We start from the raw sequence: 17,959 nt of genomic DNA, 5'->3' as shown, positions 1-17,959 counted from the left end.
TTTTTCCTGTATCTTCCATAGTTCATTGGGGCTTGTCTTGTTTTGTTTTATTTAAACCTTGCCCAGAATTGCAGCAGTGGTAGCTGTTGCCTGGTTCTCACTGGATGCCTTGTCCAGGCAGGGAGGCCTACCAAATGTTTCTATTTTCAGCTGCCACAGGAGGTTTTAGGAGCTTTACAACTAGCAGAATGAGTTTTGTGATCAGAGAATCACAGAATGGAAGGGACTGGGTTGGAAGGGACCTTTGAAGTTCATCTGGTCGAACTCTACTGCTATGGGCAGGGACAATGTTTTTTTTAAGTGTTGCTGCAGAGGCAAAAACCCCTGTGATCTTAGGATGTTTCCACTGCCTATGGGATGTTTAATGATAGCTCTTCTGTGGTGAGCAATTAAGTTGCTTATAAGCTGGAAAGTTAAAACAAAAATTTGTTTAGGTCTCCTAGGTGGAAGGAGACAGGAGAAGAGCTCTACGCTTCCTGTGTACTCTTTGCTAAAGCTCTTCCTTTTTAGTGTTGAGTAAGAGGAAAGGTTCTTTGTTTTAGGAGAGGATAGTGTGGAAACCCTCTGTACAAAATGTCAGCCTCCTTTGTGTCACACAGAAATTAGTCAACTTTGTATTTGAAAACAGCATATGATGCATTTGTGCATCCTATATAAAGTTCTTCTGGGACTAGTCATTGATAAGGGAAAGGTATTAGAAGGAACTGGGAGAATATGGGTTGATACACAGTGGATAAACCTGATTAAAGTAAGTATGCGCTGTCCATCACTGTTGTATTCTGCAAGTAAATTACAATTTTCTTTGGCTTTTCCTTTCATGCATTAATTAATTTTCAAAGAAGCGTGTGGAAATTGTAAAGAAAGGCAGTTTGTTTTTTATTTACACATGCATGCACGAGTGCACACATTGCAAATGCCATTTTGCTTGTATGTTGCATATTTGTTCCTTGTAGGGGTTTTGCTTTTTTGTTTCTTTTTATATTGTGAACATATATATGTTTCCTCTGTCAGTACTGTGTTTCATGTTTGGGATTCTGCTTTTATGTTATTGCAGTTGTATAGAGTGAATATAAAAAAGCTTGTAGTGTGTGAGGCTCAGGCACTGTTTATATGCCAAGTTTCTCAAAGTCACTGTTAAAATCTATACAGTTGCCACAAACCTTTTCATGGATTGTTTTGGTGAAAATCACTTTCAGATCCATTTTTCTCTGATAGCTGGACGTTAAAATTTTGCACTGTACTATCAAAGAGGAGAGGGACAGTTTTTGTCTCCAGAACAAAAAATGTACCTTATTACTTTAAAAGAAAGAGTGATAATGCCTGTTTAGTATTGTATTACTCCTTGACCCTTCCTTAGCATAAGGTAAAAAAAATTCCAGCCTTACGATGGTGTCTAACAACAATCACTGCGTACATTTTGTTCAGGAGCTTAAACAGTTAACAGTTTTTGCCTTACTCTGTCTGTTTGTTCTTTCAGGGCATTCTACCTGGACAAGTCAAACTTGCCTCCAAATTCAACATCTAAAGCAGCATATATAGATAAGGTAAATAAAAATATTAGGTGCCTAATTAAACTTTCTGTGTTACACACTGTGTTGTCAAGGCTTTCTTAATTCCATCAAAAAATTTTATTATTTAAAGCTGTGGGGAGAGGGCAGGGAAGGGAGGAGCTATCTTGCAGCATTTTGTTCCACCTGTGTTTTAGAGGTAGGTGGTGCCCTCTGGTTCTGTATCAAAAGGCATGGCAGGAGGGCATCTATGCGTTTGAGAAGAGGAATCATTACTTTCCTTTTTCACTGTGCTTTCAGCAATGCAACTGCTCTAAGACCATGTGCGGTGGGATGGGGGAGGACAGGTGCAGACAGAAATTCTTTGTTCTGAATGCTGGAAGCGCTTTTCCAAATTAAATACTTCTTCAGCATCCTGCTCAGAAGGCTTTCTTTTGAATTTTCCCATTTAGGCTTTCTTCAAATGCTTTCATCTGTCTTTAAACCTCTGTGGCTCAGAGATCCCAGGGGCTATGAAAATTCGTTTAGTGCTCTCTCCTGCTGTTGGAGAGTTAATGCCTGTACTGCAACGCAGTAGGGGAAATAAAGAAATTCCTAGGGTCTTGCCTATGCTGACTTCAAAAGTGATTGAGCTACTGTGGCTTGAGAAATAATAGTGATCATCAGCTGAGCCATCTGACAGACTAAAATGTTATGTCAGTATCACCAGCATTGCTGTTAACAGACTGATAGTTCCTGTTTCTTGGATCCATGCAGGACTGCACAGGAGAGAAGGACATTTGCCTCTCCTTCCATGGGGAGTGAGCAACTTAACTTGCCATGCAGTCACCGGTGCAGCGGGGGATGTTCAGCTGTATGTGAAATGCATGTTACCCCTAAACTTGTTCCCTGTCTATTTCAGTGAAAAGTTCAAGGGCAAGAGAAAAGCATCTCATAATCCAGATCTGACCAAGGGATGCTATATTAGGCTAATGCATTTACTTTGCAACTGGAGCAAGCCAAGAGTGAGTGCATGATCCATTTTTGGCTGCACTTTTCACTTTATTGTCCATAGCTTTGCATTAGTAAATGACACCATCTAAAATCAATTTAAATGGGTGCAAATTAAACCAGTAGGACCTAAACCAAGTTAAATCTATTTGTACCCAGGTTTAAATATGCTATTTGTTATAGTTGATTTACTTGACCTCTATGCTTTCCAATGAAATAACTATCATATTAGGAGCAAGTGAGGCTGCCATTTCCCTAACTGTTAAAACTGTCCTTAGGGAATGAGTCTGTCTTTCAAAAGATTAGTTCTTTGAGTAGCGCAGGGGTTTGTTGGAATCTTTAGGTGTTTCTGGAATAAAGATAAGTGGGAATTTGGAATTAAGAGGTCTGCAAAACGGTATTGTGAACATCTCGTGTACACAAAGCATCACGAAATACTGTTTTCATTGCTAGACCACTCTTGAAGGATCCTCTTCTGACAGCAGCCTTGCACTTGAAGTTGTCTTGTTTATTAGGTGGATCATTCATTTTTAGTACAGTAATCCTGGGGTCATTTTAAGTCCTGCTACAAAGTTAACTGTTCTTGCTTTGTGATATGTTTTTGACTTGTGTTCATTTTTATTTTCTGATGTTGCTAGTCAGGATTAGGAACTAGATATTTGATAAAAAAAGTACAGTGTCGTCATAATTATAAGCTGATTTTCTCAGCAGATCTATTAACCAGTCTTAGTATTCCTCCTGTATCTGTGTGTTGCCTCTTCATGGCTTTCCTTCTTTGCCCAGTCCATTAGTGGATATAGCCCTCATGGGTCTATTCAGTCTATTGAAGTGAAGAACACTTCCATAGGCAGGCCTGGGAATGAAACAATCAGTGATGGTAAGAATTGAAAAGAGTTTAAAAGTTGTCTTAGTTCATGTAACAGAAAACTGTGTTTTGTATTTATGTCATGGAATTTGGCTTTGGCTTTCTCAACTAGACCAGGTATTCCTCCTGTGATGACCTATTCTTTTAGAGTATTTCATGTGTTCTCAGTAGCAAATATTTAAATAACACTCACTTCCTTTTTTGCAGCTAATGAGGCCTCTCAATTGCTTGGATGAACTTTACCGACTCATAGGGTCCTTTATCCGATCCAAGCGCACCGCTGCCTGTGCATACACTGCGTGCAGTGCTTCTGGAGTGGGATTGCTTTCTGTGTCATCCGAACTCTGTAGCAGGCTTGGAGCTTGTCACATCATTATGTGCAACAGTGGAGTTCACCGGTATGACGATTTTTTTTTTCCTCCATTGATTGCAGTCATTTATGCAGCCGTTGCAGGTTGGACATCACTGCTCTTTATTAATAGAGGAATCTTACACTAAATATCTACTATCTTAAACTAAATACCTAACATACTTGAAAGATTTTTGGTGAAATTCTAGAATTGTATTTGCAATGAATGACAGAAACGAGGAGTACAATTTGTGTTTTGTGCAGTTGTAAAGGATTGTTCCTCATTCAAGTCAGTAAAAGGCAGAAATCTGAATTGCTAAAGCAGAAAAAGGAACATTACCTATGTGAATACCACCTACTATATTGAACTCTTAATACAGGCAAGAAATGCTGAAATTTGTATTTACTTTGTGTGCTAGAGGGAACAATAGTAGAGCTTGTTTCAAGGGAAAGAAATGTAACTTAAGACACACATTTTTGCAGGAATACCTTACAATAAGTAGAGGTTCAACCTGTAGAGCGGTTGATATGTTTAATACAATGTCAAAAAATAGACTGACCTATAATCAACTGATCTTTGTCATCAACCCTAAGAGATTTTATTAGACAAATATATATATGACAATAGCATCATTATATATATGATGATAACATCATTACAGACCTCTCTAATATTCTGTTTTTGCTCCAGCTGAGCAGATTACAATTGTTTTGGTCCATTCCACTAAAAAAGCAAAGACTACAACTGGAGAAGGGGAAAAAAAAACCCCAACAAACAAAAGACCTAACATAACAAATAATCTGATGGTAAATATCTGCACGTTTTATAAGAATTCCAAACTGTAGATCAGAAGTAGCAGTATGTAAAAAATGCTGCTTAGTTTCTGATCTATGCAAGTCCTTATTTTAGAGAATTGGTGACCTGGTGTTAGAATGAGCATTACTTCCTCTTCATTTTAAGTAATATCCTTTCTTTAACAGAGCTTTGACCAAGGAAGGAAAAAAAAAGGTAATTGCAACATAAGCTGCAATGGAGATTATCAGGCATGAGAAAAAGGAAAAGCTCCATATATAGCCAACACCATTAAATTGTGCAAGGACAATGCTTGCCATTTGACAGAGTTTGCAACAGACTATTTGTATTACTCTCTGTCGATGATACAAGTGTATGTATCATGCTGTATACTGCACTTGACTTTAGGTAATAGCAGAAAAAAGATGTGTTATGTACTACTAGTCACTATATCAGATGAAGATGGAAATACTATATAGCATGGGCTGTCATGATGCTGTTGTTTCAGAAGGTCATGAAGCTATAAAGTTTTTCTCTTTATCTTGGTTTCAGTTTCATGTGTTATGTGATCAGAAAAGACTCTGGGCTTAATTGTGCCATTTTTTATAAAGCTGGGTTTCATCACCATTTCATGAACTCATTAGTATATTTGTGCAAAAAATTCTTACAGTTTAAGAATAAAGTCAGAACAACTTTAATAGCTAAATAACATATTACCCTGTAGTGTGTGGGTCACAAATTATTCAGAATAATTTGGTAACTGAAGATGTGGTTTGCTTTAATCTGAACACGAGCTGTTCTTAGATGAAAATAAATTAGTCATCAAATTTCTATTCAAAACTAGGGATAAATCAAAGGTATAAACTATTAAATGTTTATTTAAATATATTTAAAAACCACAAAATATTAGAAACCCAACATATTGGATTTAAAGACTATATTAGGAATAGTCATTCCCATGGGAATGGGATTTAAAAGTGCTACGTGTGGTTTTCCATCTAGATGTTAAAGGACTTAACATCACCTTTTCATATAAAGTAAAGATGCAAAACACTTCTCTAAAGCATATCTAGTTCTGCTTTACAGTGAGTCCATTTGAGCTTTGGTACTAGATACTGTTACTTCATTTGTGCATTAATACTGCCTTTTTGGCTGCCATCTGTTCAGAGAAAGAAACATCAATTCTTGGCATTATCAGAGGTATTTTAAGATGGGCCCTCCAGGAAAAAGGAATGGATTACTTGAGAATTTTTTTAGAGGTACTCAGGAGTTTGTGCCCAGAATTTCCAGAAGTTCAGAAGAAAATCTGTGAATTTAGAGACTAGGAGGGATTCATGTGCTCTTATTTTTTTGAAGTGGTAAAAGCTGAGGAAGATTTTTAACAATGGTTTCCTGAAGTTACTGTTGCGCATACAAACTGGATGGATGAAGTATTTCCTTAGCATTTGGAGTAATATAAAGTCACTTCATGAGCTGTTTTCTCTTTCTGGCCTCCGTAGGCCACCTCTCTACAGTGCAGCACTAAGTGGGCTCTGCTTTTTGGCATTCTGAAATTGCCTTTGCACTGATAGCCAGATCAAGGACTTGTGACTGTTTTTTAACACTATGCTACGGATATTAAATGAGTTGAAAACTGGTAATATCTACAGATGCTACTAGGTAAACAGATGGGAGAAGGATGTGAATTGTCCTTGTCGATTAAACTTGGAAAATCTATTCACTTATCAGTCCTGCCAGCTTAAAAATTAAGACTTGGAGGAAGGTCCTTGTATGCTTTCTTTTAAAAAGCCTTCATTTTAGCACAATTTCTATGATTGGTCTCTAATGGCAGTGAATGTCTGAAAGTCTGTGGAAGAGTACAGGGTGCTCTGCTCATCTTTCTTTTGTTCTTGGGGAGTGGGAACTGAGCAAGCCATTAATCTGTCAAACTTTAGATATATTTAATAGATTTTTATATATGTATATACCTTCCCTCACTCAATTTATTTATCTTTTACTGAACTGACTGGAGAACCCTTTTTGTGTTTACTCAGCTTAAGTGTCATGAATTGACGGGGGCAGAGGGGAGATTGGGCCACCATTCCTACTAACCAGACTCAAGTCCCAGATAACTTGTGAGGGAGGCGCTGGTTGACAGTCCAATGCATAAAAGGCCAAAAACTATGAAAAAGCAGCTTTGTCTGCTTTGACAGTGATTGCTGATCTCTGGATAAGCAATGTCTTGGTTTCTGACTTCTCTGTGATCCATATTAAATTGCTTTTTACACTGCACTAGGCTAAAACAGCTTGACGGAGTTCATACTTTGATCCCTATATCCAAGATAATGCTGGGGATTTTGAATTGCTGGTGATTGCTTTGCTTTGATTTTTATTATGACAATATGTTTACCAATTTACATTAGAGCCTGCAATCCTATATCTATTTCAGACAGCAGTTCTTTCCAAATGCATTTCAATCACCAGAAAAACAAGAATGGGGGAAAATAAGTCCCTTTAACCTTCACTCTCTTAAGTGAAGTGTCAATGCTACAAATCTCCGCTTGGATTATCATACATCAGGAACAGAGCTCTAAATTAGTTCATAAAATCAATAGTTTGCATTTCTATTTTCCATTTTTTGATCATCTATAATTATATTTCTGCCTGCCAGTCAGATGTTACCCTGTAAACAACACTGCTTTCTTGACTTGTATTCGTTCTGTTTGAAGTTGCAATCGATCTGTACAAATGTAGGTGATGAAAGGCACTTTTAAATTTTATTGAATCATGATGCTAGCTCCTGCTTGAGGAAGAAGAGCAAGACTGCACCACACAGACATGTCCTAGCCTCTTTCCTTGCCAAATTGAAATTAGGTGCAGCAGCTGCAGAAGTCTGTTCAGGGACCATAGGCCTTACAGGCTCAAAGGAATCCTTTAAAGCATCCAAATGAAACAAATCCCAAGTTTATTTAAATTTTTGCATTTCCTGGAGGATCAAGAGAAAAGTCATTTATAATCATGATGAACCCCAGAAAAATCGCCATCTTATTTTCTTTTCTGGATTTTAATTTCCCCTTGAGAAATTCTCTTATTAGTGTTACCATCCTTCAAGCAGTGGGGTTCTGGCTGGCAGACAGTCAGCTGAATGATGAGGCAGATTTTGCCAAGGGTTGATTATGCTGTCTCCTGTAGCTGGCACCGCTCCTGCAATTCAGCTAAACCTGCTTCATCTTCCACATTGCAAAGCAGAGTAACACCATAAGCTGTCCATCACGGCCAGCTGCCTTTCTGTGAATCAGATGAAACAAGGTGAAAAATAAGTACTCTGAATTTGTGTTTTGAACATTCATAAGAATCCTTCCTTCTAAATTATTGTAGAAATTTTTCTGTAGGAGTTTAGTTCTGAGCTCAGTGAGTGTGTGCTACGAAAAAAAAAGTCTCCTTGAAGTTTTGTGGCTGTATTTAGGCTATTAACTCCACAGTAAGAAAGCTTTTGGGGATCAATGGGACTACTTTCAGGAGGCAGGTCAGCACAGACTGAAAAACTAATCTGTGCTCTTCTCCAGCCATCTGGTCTCAACTGTCCTTTCAGTCCTGTTCTCTTCTGTTTTTTAAATGATAGTTCTGTTATGTCTATCTACAATTAGTGTATTTTTGTGATACCTACTGAGATATAAACAAATTTTTCTTTTTCTAAAATAGTTTAGGATAATAGAGTGTTTCATTCTGTGATGGTTACTGAAAACAGTTACATAATTTTTAAATCTGTGAGAATTTGTCTTAAAACAAAATAAATAAGCCATTTAGCACAAATAAGTTCTTCCTACAGTGGTGATCATTGTATTTTGCTCTATATTTGCCTTTCATATGCAATCTGATACATTTTCCTTTGTTTTCTCTAATACATATGTGATGGACTATAGTCTTACTGTTCTTTTGCATGCTTTAAATTCTGAGACATTATTTTGTTTAAAATGCAATCTGAAAATGCAGAGAAGTTCATAAAATGCACTGAGACAGATAAGATGGATCTAAGTTGTTACTAGTTTGGATTTCAAGGTGTGCTTTTTTTCTATTTCGATTCCTTTTAACATTATGGATATTTGACACGCAACTCTATCACCGCACTCTGTAGAATCATCTTCTCACGCTTTAGTTCCTGCAGCGTTGCCTCATCTGCAGTCCAGGTCCTTGAATCTGATTTTTTTTCATACAAAACCTGCTACATTCCAATAAAAATAGAATAGGACCTCTCAAACAATCTAAAATTAAAAAATTAGCCAAATCTTTAATTTTCTGGCATGGAAGAGAGTTAAGTGAATAGCCTGCACTGAACCATTACAAGACAGGAAGTAAATGGCAATTTTCTAGCAGATTTACATGCCTTCTTACAGGGGAAGAAGCCTTTGATGTGAAAGACTTTCTGCACAGAACAAGTGATAATGGCCAAAGCTGGCGTTTCAGATGACTTTAGATTTTGTTTCTTAGTTTGTTTTTGCAAGTATTAACGGAAAATGAGTAAATAAAATGGGTAAGGGAATACTTTGAATCTTTTGGAAATGCTGTTCTTTCATCAAGCAAAGAATATTTAATAGTGGAAGTGCCTCCTTGCAACATTTCAAGCTGATTAAAGGTGGCAAGATCTTACAGGAAGAATGATTGTGGAAAGATGCTCCCTGCAGTTTTCTAACACTGACAGATGATGTTTGGTGAAAAGAAAGAAGTATGCTTTTTTCCCCTTCAATTTCTTTGAAAAGCTCTCTGTTTAAAAAGGTAGAATAGTCACATTTTTTCTGGAAATAGATTGGATGACAGTAATCTTTCAAATTAACTACAGGAAAAAATATTACCCACTGCATGTTTCATGCTTCAGAATTAAAATTTACTAATATTGAATCTAATATACCTGATAAAAGTATATTCGTAACCTACAAAAGAACTCATTAACCAAGGTTAGGTCTGAAATATGGCTAATATTTGCTTACCTCTCAAGACTAATTCTCTACTTGATCGATTCATGCCATCTACTTCAGCAAGTCAGAAATCTCTTGGTAGTTTGTGTCTGAAAATATCTGGTAGAGGTGGGTTTGATTATCCTGTCATAGGATGGTGGATGTGTGCCTAATGAGAGAGTTGGAATGCCTTTATTCTGAGGTTTATACAGTTAAGTAATCACAGTGGTGCCTGTTGTGAACGAAACCTGTACATGCTGATGCTTAATGGATAAAAGGCAGAAGATCCCTTAACCATGGACTGCCCATTCGGTGTGATAGTGGTGTATGTTCCACAGACAGTTGCTTTTTGAAAAGTTGTTTATGATTTCTGAACCATCATAATCGAATAAATATACTTCATGTGCAGAGTAATGACTTTCTGTATGTTGGACTAGCCTTCAGTGGCTGGTTTTTTAAAGTCATCCAATACTAACTTTAAAGTAGTGGCCTTTCCACATTGGCAACATCTCAGCTTAACAAAGGTTCATAAAGGGACTGAACCTAAGTCCTGAACTCCAGTAGAGTTTACTGTAATTGTAAAATACAGTACTGTAGTTTAATGTATGAACTTCATGCTCATTTTCTCTCTAATACTTAATGGCTGGCCCAACTTGCCTCTGCCTGTGAAAAGAAATTCTGTTCAACAAAGTTTCAGTATATGGGCACAGTGAATGCAAGCTTCAGTTTTACTTGCATGGAGACATTGCTGCGTACAGACTTAAATAATATTTGCTCTATAAGCACTAATTTAAATGACAGCAGAAACAAATAAATACTTATGCTGTAATTGGTTTAAAAGGTGGTCAAATGTAGGTATGATTAGCTTATGATGTACAGGAAGAAAAGTAATTAAAATAATAATAATGGCATTATATTACATGTTGCTTAGAAGCTTTAGATTTTAATTAGACTAAGCATACATGCACCCTTTTCCTTTTTCTTCCTATTCACATAGCCAGAACATAATTCATTTTGACATCCCTGTCTGTGGTAACTACTAAACCAATTTGTTTCACCTCATCTTTTCTATTCAGATCATTTTTCTAAGGAATGTTTTGATGCATCTTTGGATGTAGGATGGCTGAAAGCCTAATTGAAACCTGAGAATGAATTGAATGATTTAGATTCTTTTTACTCTGGTAACATAGATAGATATACGCTTTGCTGAGTGGCAGCTCTGTAGGTAGTGAACATGAACTTAAATTATTTTTCCTTTCAAGTGACATTGGACAAGCTGTCGTGAAATAATCAATTTCTGAGAAAATGTCAGTCTGTTTTCCTATTTTGCAACTCCATTTTCAGTATGGATGTTTGTCTGTCCGACTGATTTGCAGCCTTTTAGTGAAAATCAAATCCAGTCAGAAACAAATGGACTATTGGTGATAAAAAATGATTTAATCTCATTTTTTTCAGGCTTGTTCAGGATGGTTTGATCCAGAAGATGTTTGAAAGTTTATGTTTAATCTTCACATCAGTACTTGCATGACTGATGGGAAATTAGCGATAGTAGGCAGGGGCTGGGAGCAGCTGCAGCCCCTTCTGTTTCTTGGAAACCAAATGGATGAAATAAGGAATTCTCAGCCCAGTTGTCCTGGGAAATCCAAATGTCTCCTCTTTGCTTCTGTAATCTGTTAAGGCAGGATTTGTCATTCGAACTGACATAAATTGTGAGATGATGAATTTGAGTCTTTTGTTTTTCTGGCATAAAAAAAGGGATGATAGGAAAAGAGAGGGAGTGAGAACAGATTTTGTTTTGTTTGCACTGTAAAATCTATGGATTTGGGCTTTATGCTTCCCATAACAGAATGCTATGAGAGCACTGAAGGAGTTTTTCCCCAAATATTTTCCTCGTTTGGTTTGTCTGGGTGATTGCATCCAATGACCAAATACTTTCAGTGGTCAGAACTGCTTCCAGATTGCTTTGTAAACTTTAACACCATCTGTTTATCAGCTCTCAAAATGGGGGGAGAAGAGTGGATTATTATATACTGCAAGTATTTGCTGACAATCCTTGATATTGAACATTGCTCAGGCCACTAGAACAATCTTAAAATATGAGGAATAACCAGCTTTCATATTGTTTAATAAAATGTTAGAAGTTATATTGTTTTAAATTTGCATTGCTTGATCTCTTCATGCTTGGCAGCCTTATTGCTGAGATACTTCCAGTTACGACTTTTCCATGTTACCATCTGATTTTGTGTGTGTGCATTTGTGTCTTTCACAACTGGTTTCCTGGGCAGTTTCATTTGTGATAAGGGATATGTACTAATTAAAATACTATTTGAAGAGCTGGGAGAAAGCACCAGCATGTAGATACATGTGAATCACCATGTAAGGTTTATATGATTGGTTTTATTAGAGGATGTCATCTTGCTAATTTGGTGTTCAACTAAAATGAAGTTATTTTAGTGTTGTTGGGTTTTGTATTTAGAAAGTAGTAACCTTATTTCATAATCACAGGACAAAAGCCATAACCAATAATTTATATTTAATTCTGCCATTCATCAGACCTCTTATGTGCCCTAGGAGGAACAAAAAAACCTAGTGATTGCACCTCTAATGAAACAGTATATTGAAATTCAGTCATGTTACTGATTCAATTTTAACAATTTTTAACATATGTTAATAAGAATTTTTTTAAAAAGAAAAAGTGGATGTATCTAACCAGCATTACTGTAGGACTTCACCTCAAATGTAAAATGTTCTATTAAAGAGGTGCGATAATATTTAACATGAACACTGCTGTCATCTTGAGTGTCTTTGCTACTAATTTCACAGGATATGTTAAAGTTACTATCCTTAGAATCACTATTCTTATTTGCCATGATGTGAGATCTTTAATTTTAGCATAAATGTTTCAGGATTGTATTGTAGTTGTTGCCTACTTTCATAGCAGCCTCTTAAAGAAATCTTGATTATGCTATTTTACGCTTTGTCTCTGCTTTTCCCACTCTGGTTATGTCTTTATCTACACACTTGGCAACTGTATTTCTGAATCACGATTGGCATTATCAAAATGTAGAGGTCTTATACTGTCCACGATCGCCAGCCATTTCATCAGGTTTTGGACAGGGAGCAGTTTGGCAGTCTTTTTCAATCACAAAATTGCACATAATTCTTCAAGCTGACCTTCACTTAGGAGGTTGTTAGTTCTGACTGATGCATGCAGAATATGATTTTTTGGTTCTTTCAGTCTTGGGGTTTCAGGAAGATGGGATGTATGGGAAAGTTGGCTCAGTAACTGCTTGGTTGAAAGTGTACTTTGAGCCCATTAACACCTATTATACCTACTGAGAAACTTTTTACCCTTTTTTTCTGGCTTAGATAACACCTGTAAAACTACATTTCAGATACTTTTGCTTTTTTCCACTGTCAGTGCGACAAAGCTTCCTTTGCTGCCTGGTCTTGAGGGTTGTACGTTTAGATTTTGGTGGTGGCAAATATTATGAGCATATACTTTGTGCAATATTTCACCTTTCAAAGATAAGACGAAGTCACAGTGTTTAGAATTTTTAATCTAATACTTAGCTATCTTGCACCTTAATCAAACACATAATGCAAAAGGTCAATAGATTTTTGCCTCCAGTTAACTCTGAGGTCAGTGTATACATGAAACTAAGGAATGAGAATTATTTCATTATCAAGGAAAATCGCTTAGCTTATAAATTTTTAATGAAAGGCCATTAATAAAGCTACAGATCAAATTAAGTGTCTTCTACATTCACTACTGTGAAACTTTTTACAGTCCAGAAATTAACTGAAGCAGCATTTAAAACGTGTCAGGGGTTTGGTTTTTTTTCAGTAAGAAAATAAGCGCAGATGTGTTTTTCCTCCTACAGATCTTCTGCTCAGCAAGATGAGTGTTTGATTGAAACATATTGTCTGTTCTGTGTGCATATTATAAACTATGCAAAATACTTTGGTCAGGATTTTGCCAAAAGGCTACTGAAAAGTATATTTTAATCATGTGCCTTGCTTTTATTATTTGAACTTGAAAACCACAGCTTTTTTTGGGTTCTGCTGAGGTAGAATCATTTTCTGTACAACCCACTTTTCTGGTTGGAGAGATTTGATTATTGCAGTACTTTGGTTGTGAACAGAAAAATCATCAAGCAGCTTACTGGTGCAGAATGGAGCCACTCCCACCTCTTGGGTTCTGGGTTGCTTTCTAAAAAGTACCTGTTTCTACTCAGGTTTTTTGTCTTTATCCATAAGTCTTCTACAGTTTTGGTCTTGAACTGTATGAGAAACCAACCTTTTGTTCTTGTCCTTGCCATGACAACCAAAATGGGATGGCATGTCCAAAATGACTTACCCTACTACTTCTTGCCTGGTGTGATGACAGATTGTCCTACAACAAGATCTTTAGCTCTGAAACTTTCCTGGTTGCTCTGACAAAACAGTGACAGCCTTTCCATTAGGATGTGGCATCACAGTCAGTTTTTGTCCTCAAGTGTTTATTTGAAAAAGATAGACAAAGTGGGACAGGACAGTTCATGTGAATGAATGTCTTTTTTATTTATTTTCTTATTTTGAAAAGGGTAAATGTCTCTTAATTTTGGACTGCACTGCGCAAGAGAATAACCAAGCTAAATAAATGGCAAGAGTTTGGGATCCTGGTACCAAAGCCTTGGTCTGCTTTAACAGTGGAGGGTGAGAGAGAACATGCAGAAACCACCTAGAAAGGAATTTATACAATTACAAAAAAATTTTCTTTTTGGGTTGTCACTCCCTCATGCACTTGCCAAGCCATAGTTGGGTTGTGGGGTTTGTGTGTTGGTTTTGGTTTGGGGAGAGTTGGTTTGTTTGGTTGTTTTAACAACATAACGAGGCAAATGCATTTAATTCCAAGCAGCAGGAACACTTGTTACACTTTAAGTCTTTCTACTTAGAAACATTATACTGTTCAGGCTAATGCCTGTGCCGGTGAGGGAAGGATAGGGTACAGGTCTACTATGTAATATTTTCATTTATATTTTCCTTTTACAAAAGATAATTGATATAGAAGCAATCATTTTTAAGGAACAATCTGCTAGCAGAGAGCTGATTTCTGTGTTCCATTGCAGCTGCACTCTGAGCGTTACCCTGGAGCAGGCCATCATCCTGGCTCGGAGCCATGGGCTACCTCCTCGCTACATCATGCAAGCTACAGATGTCATGCGCAAACAGGTAGGATGCTTGCTGTGGGTGAGATCTGCAAGTTTCCAAACAAGACATTATCATCTAAAAAGAATGGCTTGGCCAAGCATTTTTTAACCTCCATCCTAAAGTTGTGTAATATCTATGTGAGTTTTGTTAGTTTGGGTGGTTTTTTGTTTGTGCGTTATTTTGGGTTTTTTTAATCTCTTCCTTTATTAGAGACTGAAAGATGTTGTGTTATTTTTTTGATACAGCCATAGGTCATTTTTAACCCGATGCTTGCTTGCTTTGTGTGTGTAAATGGCTCATAATTTTTACAGGGTTATGATTTTAATAAAAGCTTTTTGTGTAATCACTGTTGTGGCATCACCTTACATCTGAGACAGTCTTATTTTTATGGATCACATATATTAAAATAAACTTAAGATTATTAACTGTTGTTACTAACAAGTGACTCGTACTGTATTAAGGGGAAGTGTAGAAGAGAAGGGCAGAAATAAATACTATTGGTTTTAACTTTCCAGGCAAGATTCCTGAGGACAATGTGCTTATTTCAAAATAATGTTTTTCACTCTTTGGTCATAATAAAATAGGATTTAGAGGCTGTTGTGGATAGATAACCACTGCAACATGAACTCTTGGTGCTAAGGTATGCTAAAAAGTACTGGACTGAAAACCAATATCAACTAAAAATGGGGGATACATTCTACTGTATTAGCACTACTTTTTCTAGAATATCTTGTTATCAGAAAATACTTTCAAAAGCATGTAACTTGGAAGGAATTCAAAGGAGAAGCACAAATGGTCCAGAGGTTGGTAGACAAGGTTTATGAAGTGAAGATTAAAGCGATAAACCTATTCAGTTGATCAAAGAGAGGATGAGTGGAGCTTAATTACCCTATGTGCATATGGAACATAATATCCCAGCCTGTGTTAGTTTTCAACCCTATGACAAAATCATAAACAAGATACAGGATGCACTCAATCTTGAAGTGAAAAAAAAAGTTGGGACAATTAATCACAGATAAGACAGGATTAATAATTTCTGGAGTTTAGATGGCATCTAATTTATTGTTTTCATTAATTTTGCTACATATTTTTTGCGGCAGTCACAGTTATGAAAATTATTAAACAACTATACTGTACTTCTAACTTGCTGTAGGCAAAAATACGCATATGCTAGATGACACCTTTAGTCTGTTAAAGCAATTGTGTAGATAGTCTGAAGCCATATGTTCAGATCAGTTACATGTAAGTGTTGCTGCTGAACATGGGTACATCAAAGCATTTAGTCTCAGTCCTTTTTATATTGGACTATCACTTAATTCAGTGCATAAATTAAGTTTCTGTATTGAAAAAATACCCCCAAGGTTCTTGAATCAAGTCGTGTACATCTGCTAAGGAATTACATCTTTAACTTGACTTGTAAAGAAAGCTACTGCTGTATAAGGATAAACTTGCATGTATGGATCGATATGTCTGCTCCTGAAGTTCTAGACAAAAGGCAGTTCTGGGTATTTTGCATTCAAAAAATGTGGTTGTAGAGTTTTTCATGTATCTGCTTGCAGATATGTTCTGTCAAAGTGTTCATTTTCAAAACACAGGTCTAGGCCATTTCAAAAAATGCTGATTCATTTGTGGATCTTCTGCAGTTTATTAAATGAAAACAAAAGATAAAATGAAAGAAACTCACATGGTTTGAGCAGCTGTAACTGTACTTGCTCAAATACAGATGTGGAGAAAGGCCTTCAGTGAGGCTACATTCTTTGAAGTAAAACAGCAGGTGATCAATAGCTGTTAAAGATACCAGTATCTCAATTCCAGCCACAAACACTGCAAAAAAGTGTGCTAGTATATCAAACCAGACTTTTTTCACACATTCTTCCTCTTGCAGGAAACCACTGTGGGATTTAATAGAGTAATAATCTTTTGTTGTAATTTTAAATCAGTCTTGGAGTTCTGTAGTAGAAATATAACCCTCCATTAAATTCTAAATGTTTTGGGGTAATTTCAACAACGCACTCTGGTATTTTCTAGAAACCTGTTTGGATTTAATGTTTAAATTATCTGTAGAATTTAATTGTCAGGAGCATAATGCAGTCCATAAAACTTGGAAGGACAAAAAATAAAAAGGCTTTGTGGAGTTTTATGCAGAACATTTAGTTAAGGGCAATATATGTACCTTTCTCCTGGCTTCATATAAAACAAACAAATGAATTTGTTAGCCCATTTACACCCTAAATCTTTTGTGGAATAAAGATAGTAGCCACAAGGAGGTGCAAATGAAAGGACATCGATTCCATCTGTTACTCAGCAACATTAACTTCTGGCAGTATCAGCTTTCCACAAGGGGAAATTGTCTCTAATCGAAACTGATATGTTTTCCAACTTGGTGCACCAGTAATGAATAACTGGAGTCAACTGATGGATTGGATGACCTTAGGAATTGTAATTTTTTTTAAAAATTGAATAAGGTCAGAATCTTGTTGAGCAATAGTCATAATAGCCCCAACTGTGTTGTTGGAACAAGGTTCGAAGTAATTGCCCTGTGAGTTATGATAAGGTATTCACAAGCACCTGATCTGTGAGAATTAACAAAAAGAAACCAACTTGTGAGAGTGGGTATGAACTTGGGTCTGTGGGATGGTTTTAGTTAAGTGGTTTCTGTTTTTCGTCTGCTAATCCAGTTTTGATTGATTTATAAAATAAATTGACAAAACGTCCCAACTGTCTTTTAGTAACTTTGTTTACTCATGTATATACTTACATAAACATCTGTACCCACAAAATACTATGTAAAGCATCCTGACAGCACTGTGTCTTCAGGATGCAGCAAAGTGTGGAGAGAACAGAGGCCTAGGAAGGGAGCTGCCAGGGGGCACAGGGCTCTGAGGAAGAAAAGGCTAGGAGAGAATTTCTGTTATTTTTTTTAAGTGAGTAATCATTTTTTCATGCCTTTTTGTGATTATAATAACAGCACTACATTTTGAATAATTCTTATAAGAGCTGTACTGATTTAGAGCTTTTTGAACAAGGCATGAAGACAATCTGTTTTCTTTATGTGACTGGTTCTTGCTATCCTTAAATTAGTGTGTAACTTGAAAATAAACCTATAATTTTTCTCATGGCAATGAGAATACTAGTTCTTATAGAAGAGTCCAGATTGTTGGTGTCTCCCCAGAGCTGCCATCATCTTTCACCAGTGCTCTGGCAGTACTGGTATTCAGTGGGTAACATTCTAGTGTCACATAGCACAGCTATCCCTTATGCGTCTGTTAGACAAACAATCTCAATTAAGAATAATATTGGAGAAGTAAAATTAACACTAGATAGAAATAG

General features: G+C 36.5%; 1 protein-coding gene across 3 annotated transcripts in view; it reads left to right on the top strand.

Moving 5' to 3' along the window:
- The window catches only part of PREX2 (phosphatidylinositol-3,4,5-trisphosphate dependent Rac exchange factor 2), a 172,455-nt gene that overhangs the window by 141,539 nt on the left and 12,957 nt on the right, over positions 1–17,959 (top strand). For all 3 annotated transcript variants that reach the window (XM_027698859.1, XM_027698772.1, XM_027698933.1), the window contains 3 exons: positions 1,478–1,544; positions 3,571–3,761; positions 14,548–14,650. In XM_027698859.1, the coding sequence (XP_027554660.1) occupies positions 1,478–1,544; positions 3,571–3,761; positions 14,548–14,650 (361 nt within the window). The remainder of the gene's footprint in view (positions 1–1,477; positions 1,545–3,570; positions 3,762–14,547; positions 14,651–17,959) is intronic.

The sequence above is a fragment of the Neopelma chrysocephalum genome, unplaced genomic scaffold (genome assembly GCF_003984885.1).
Source record: "Neopelma chrysocephalum unplaced genomic scaffold, ASM398488v2 Primary Assembly neopelma1_22, whole genome shotgun sequence".
Lineage (NCBI taxonomy): Eukaryota > Metazoa > Chordata > Aves > Passeriformes > Pipridae > Neopelma > Neopelma chrysocephalum.
Note: the sequence above shows the minus strand (reverse complement) of the source record. Positions and strands in the feature narration are given on the sequence as shown.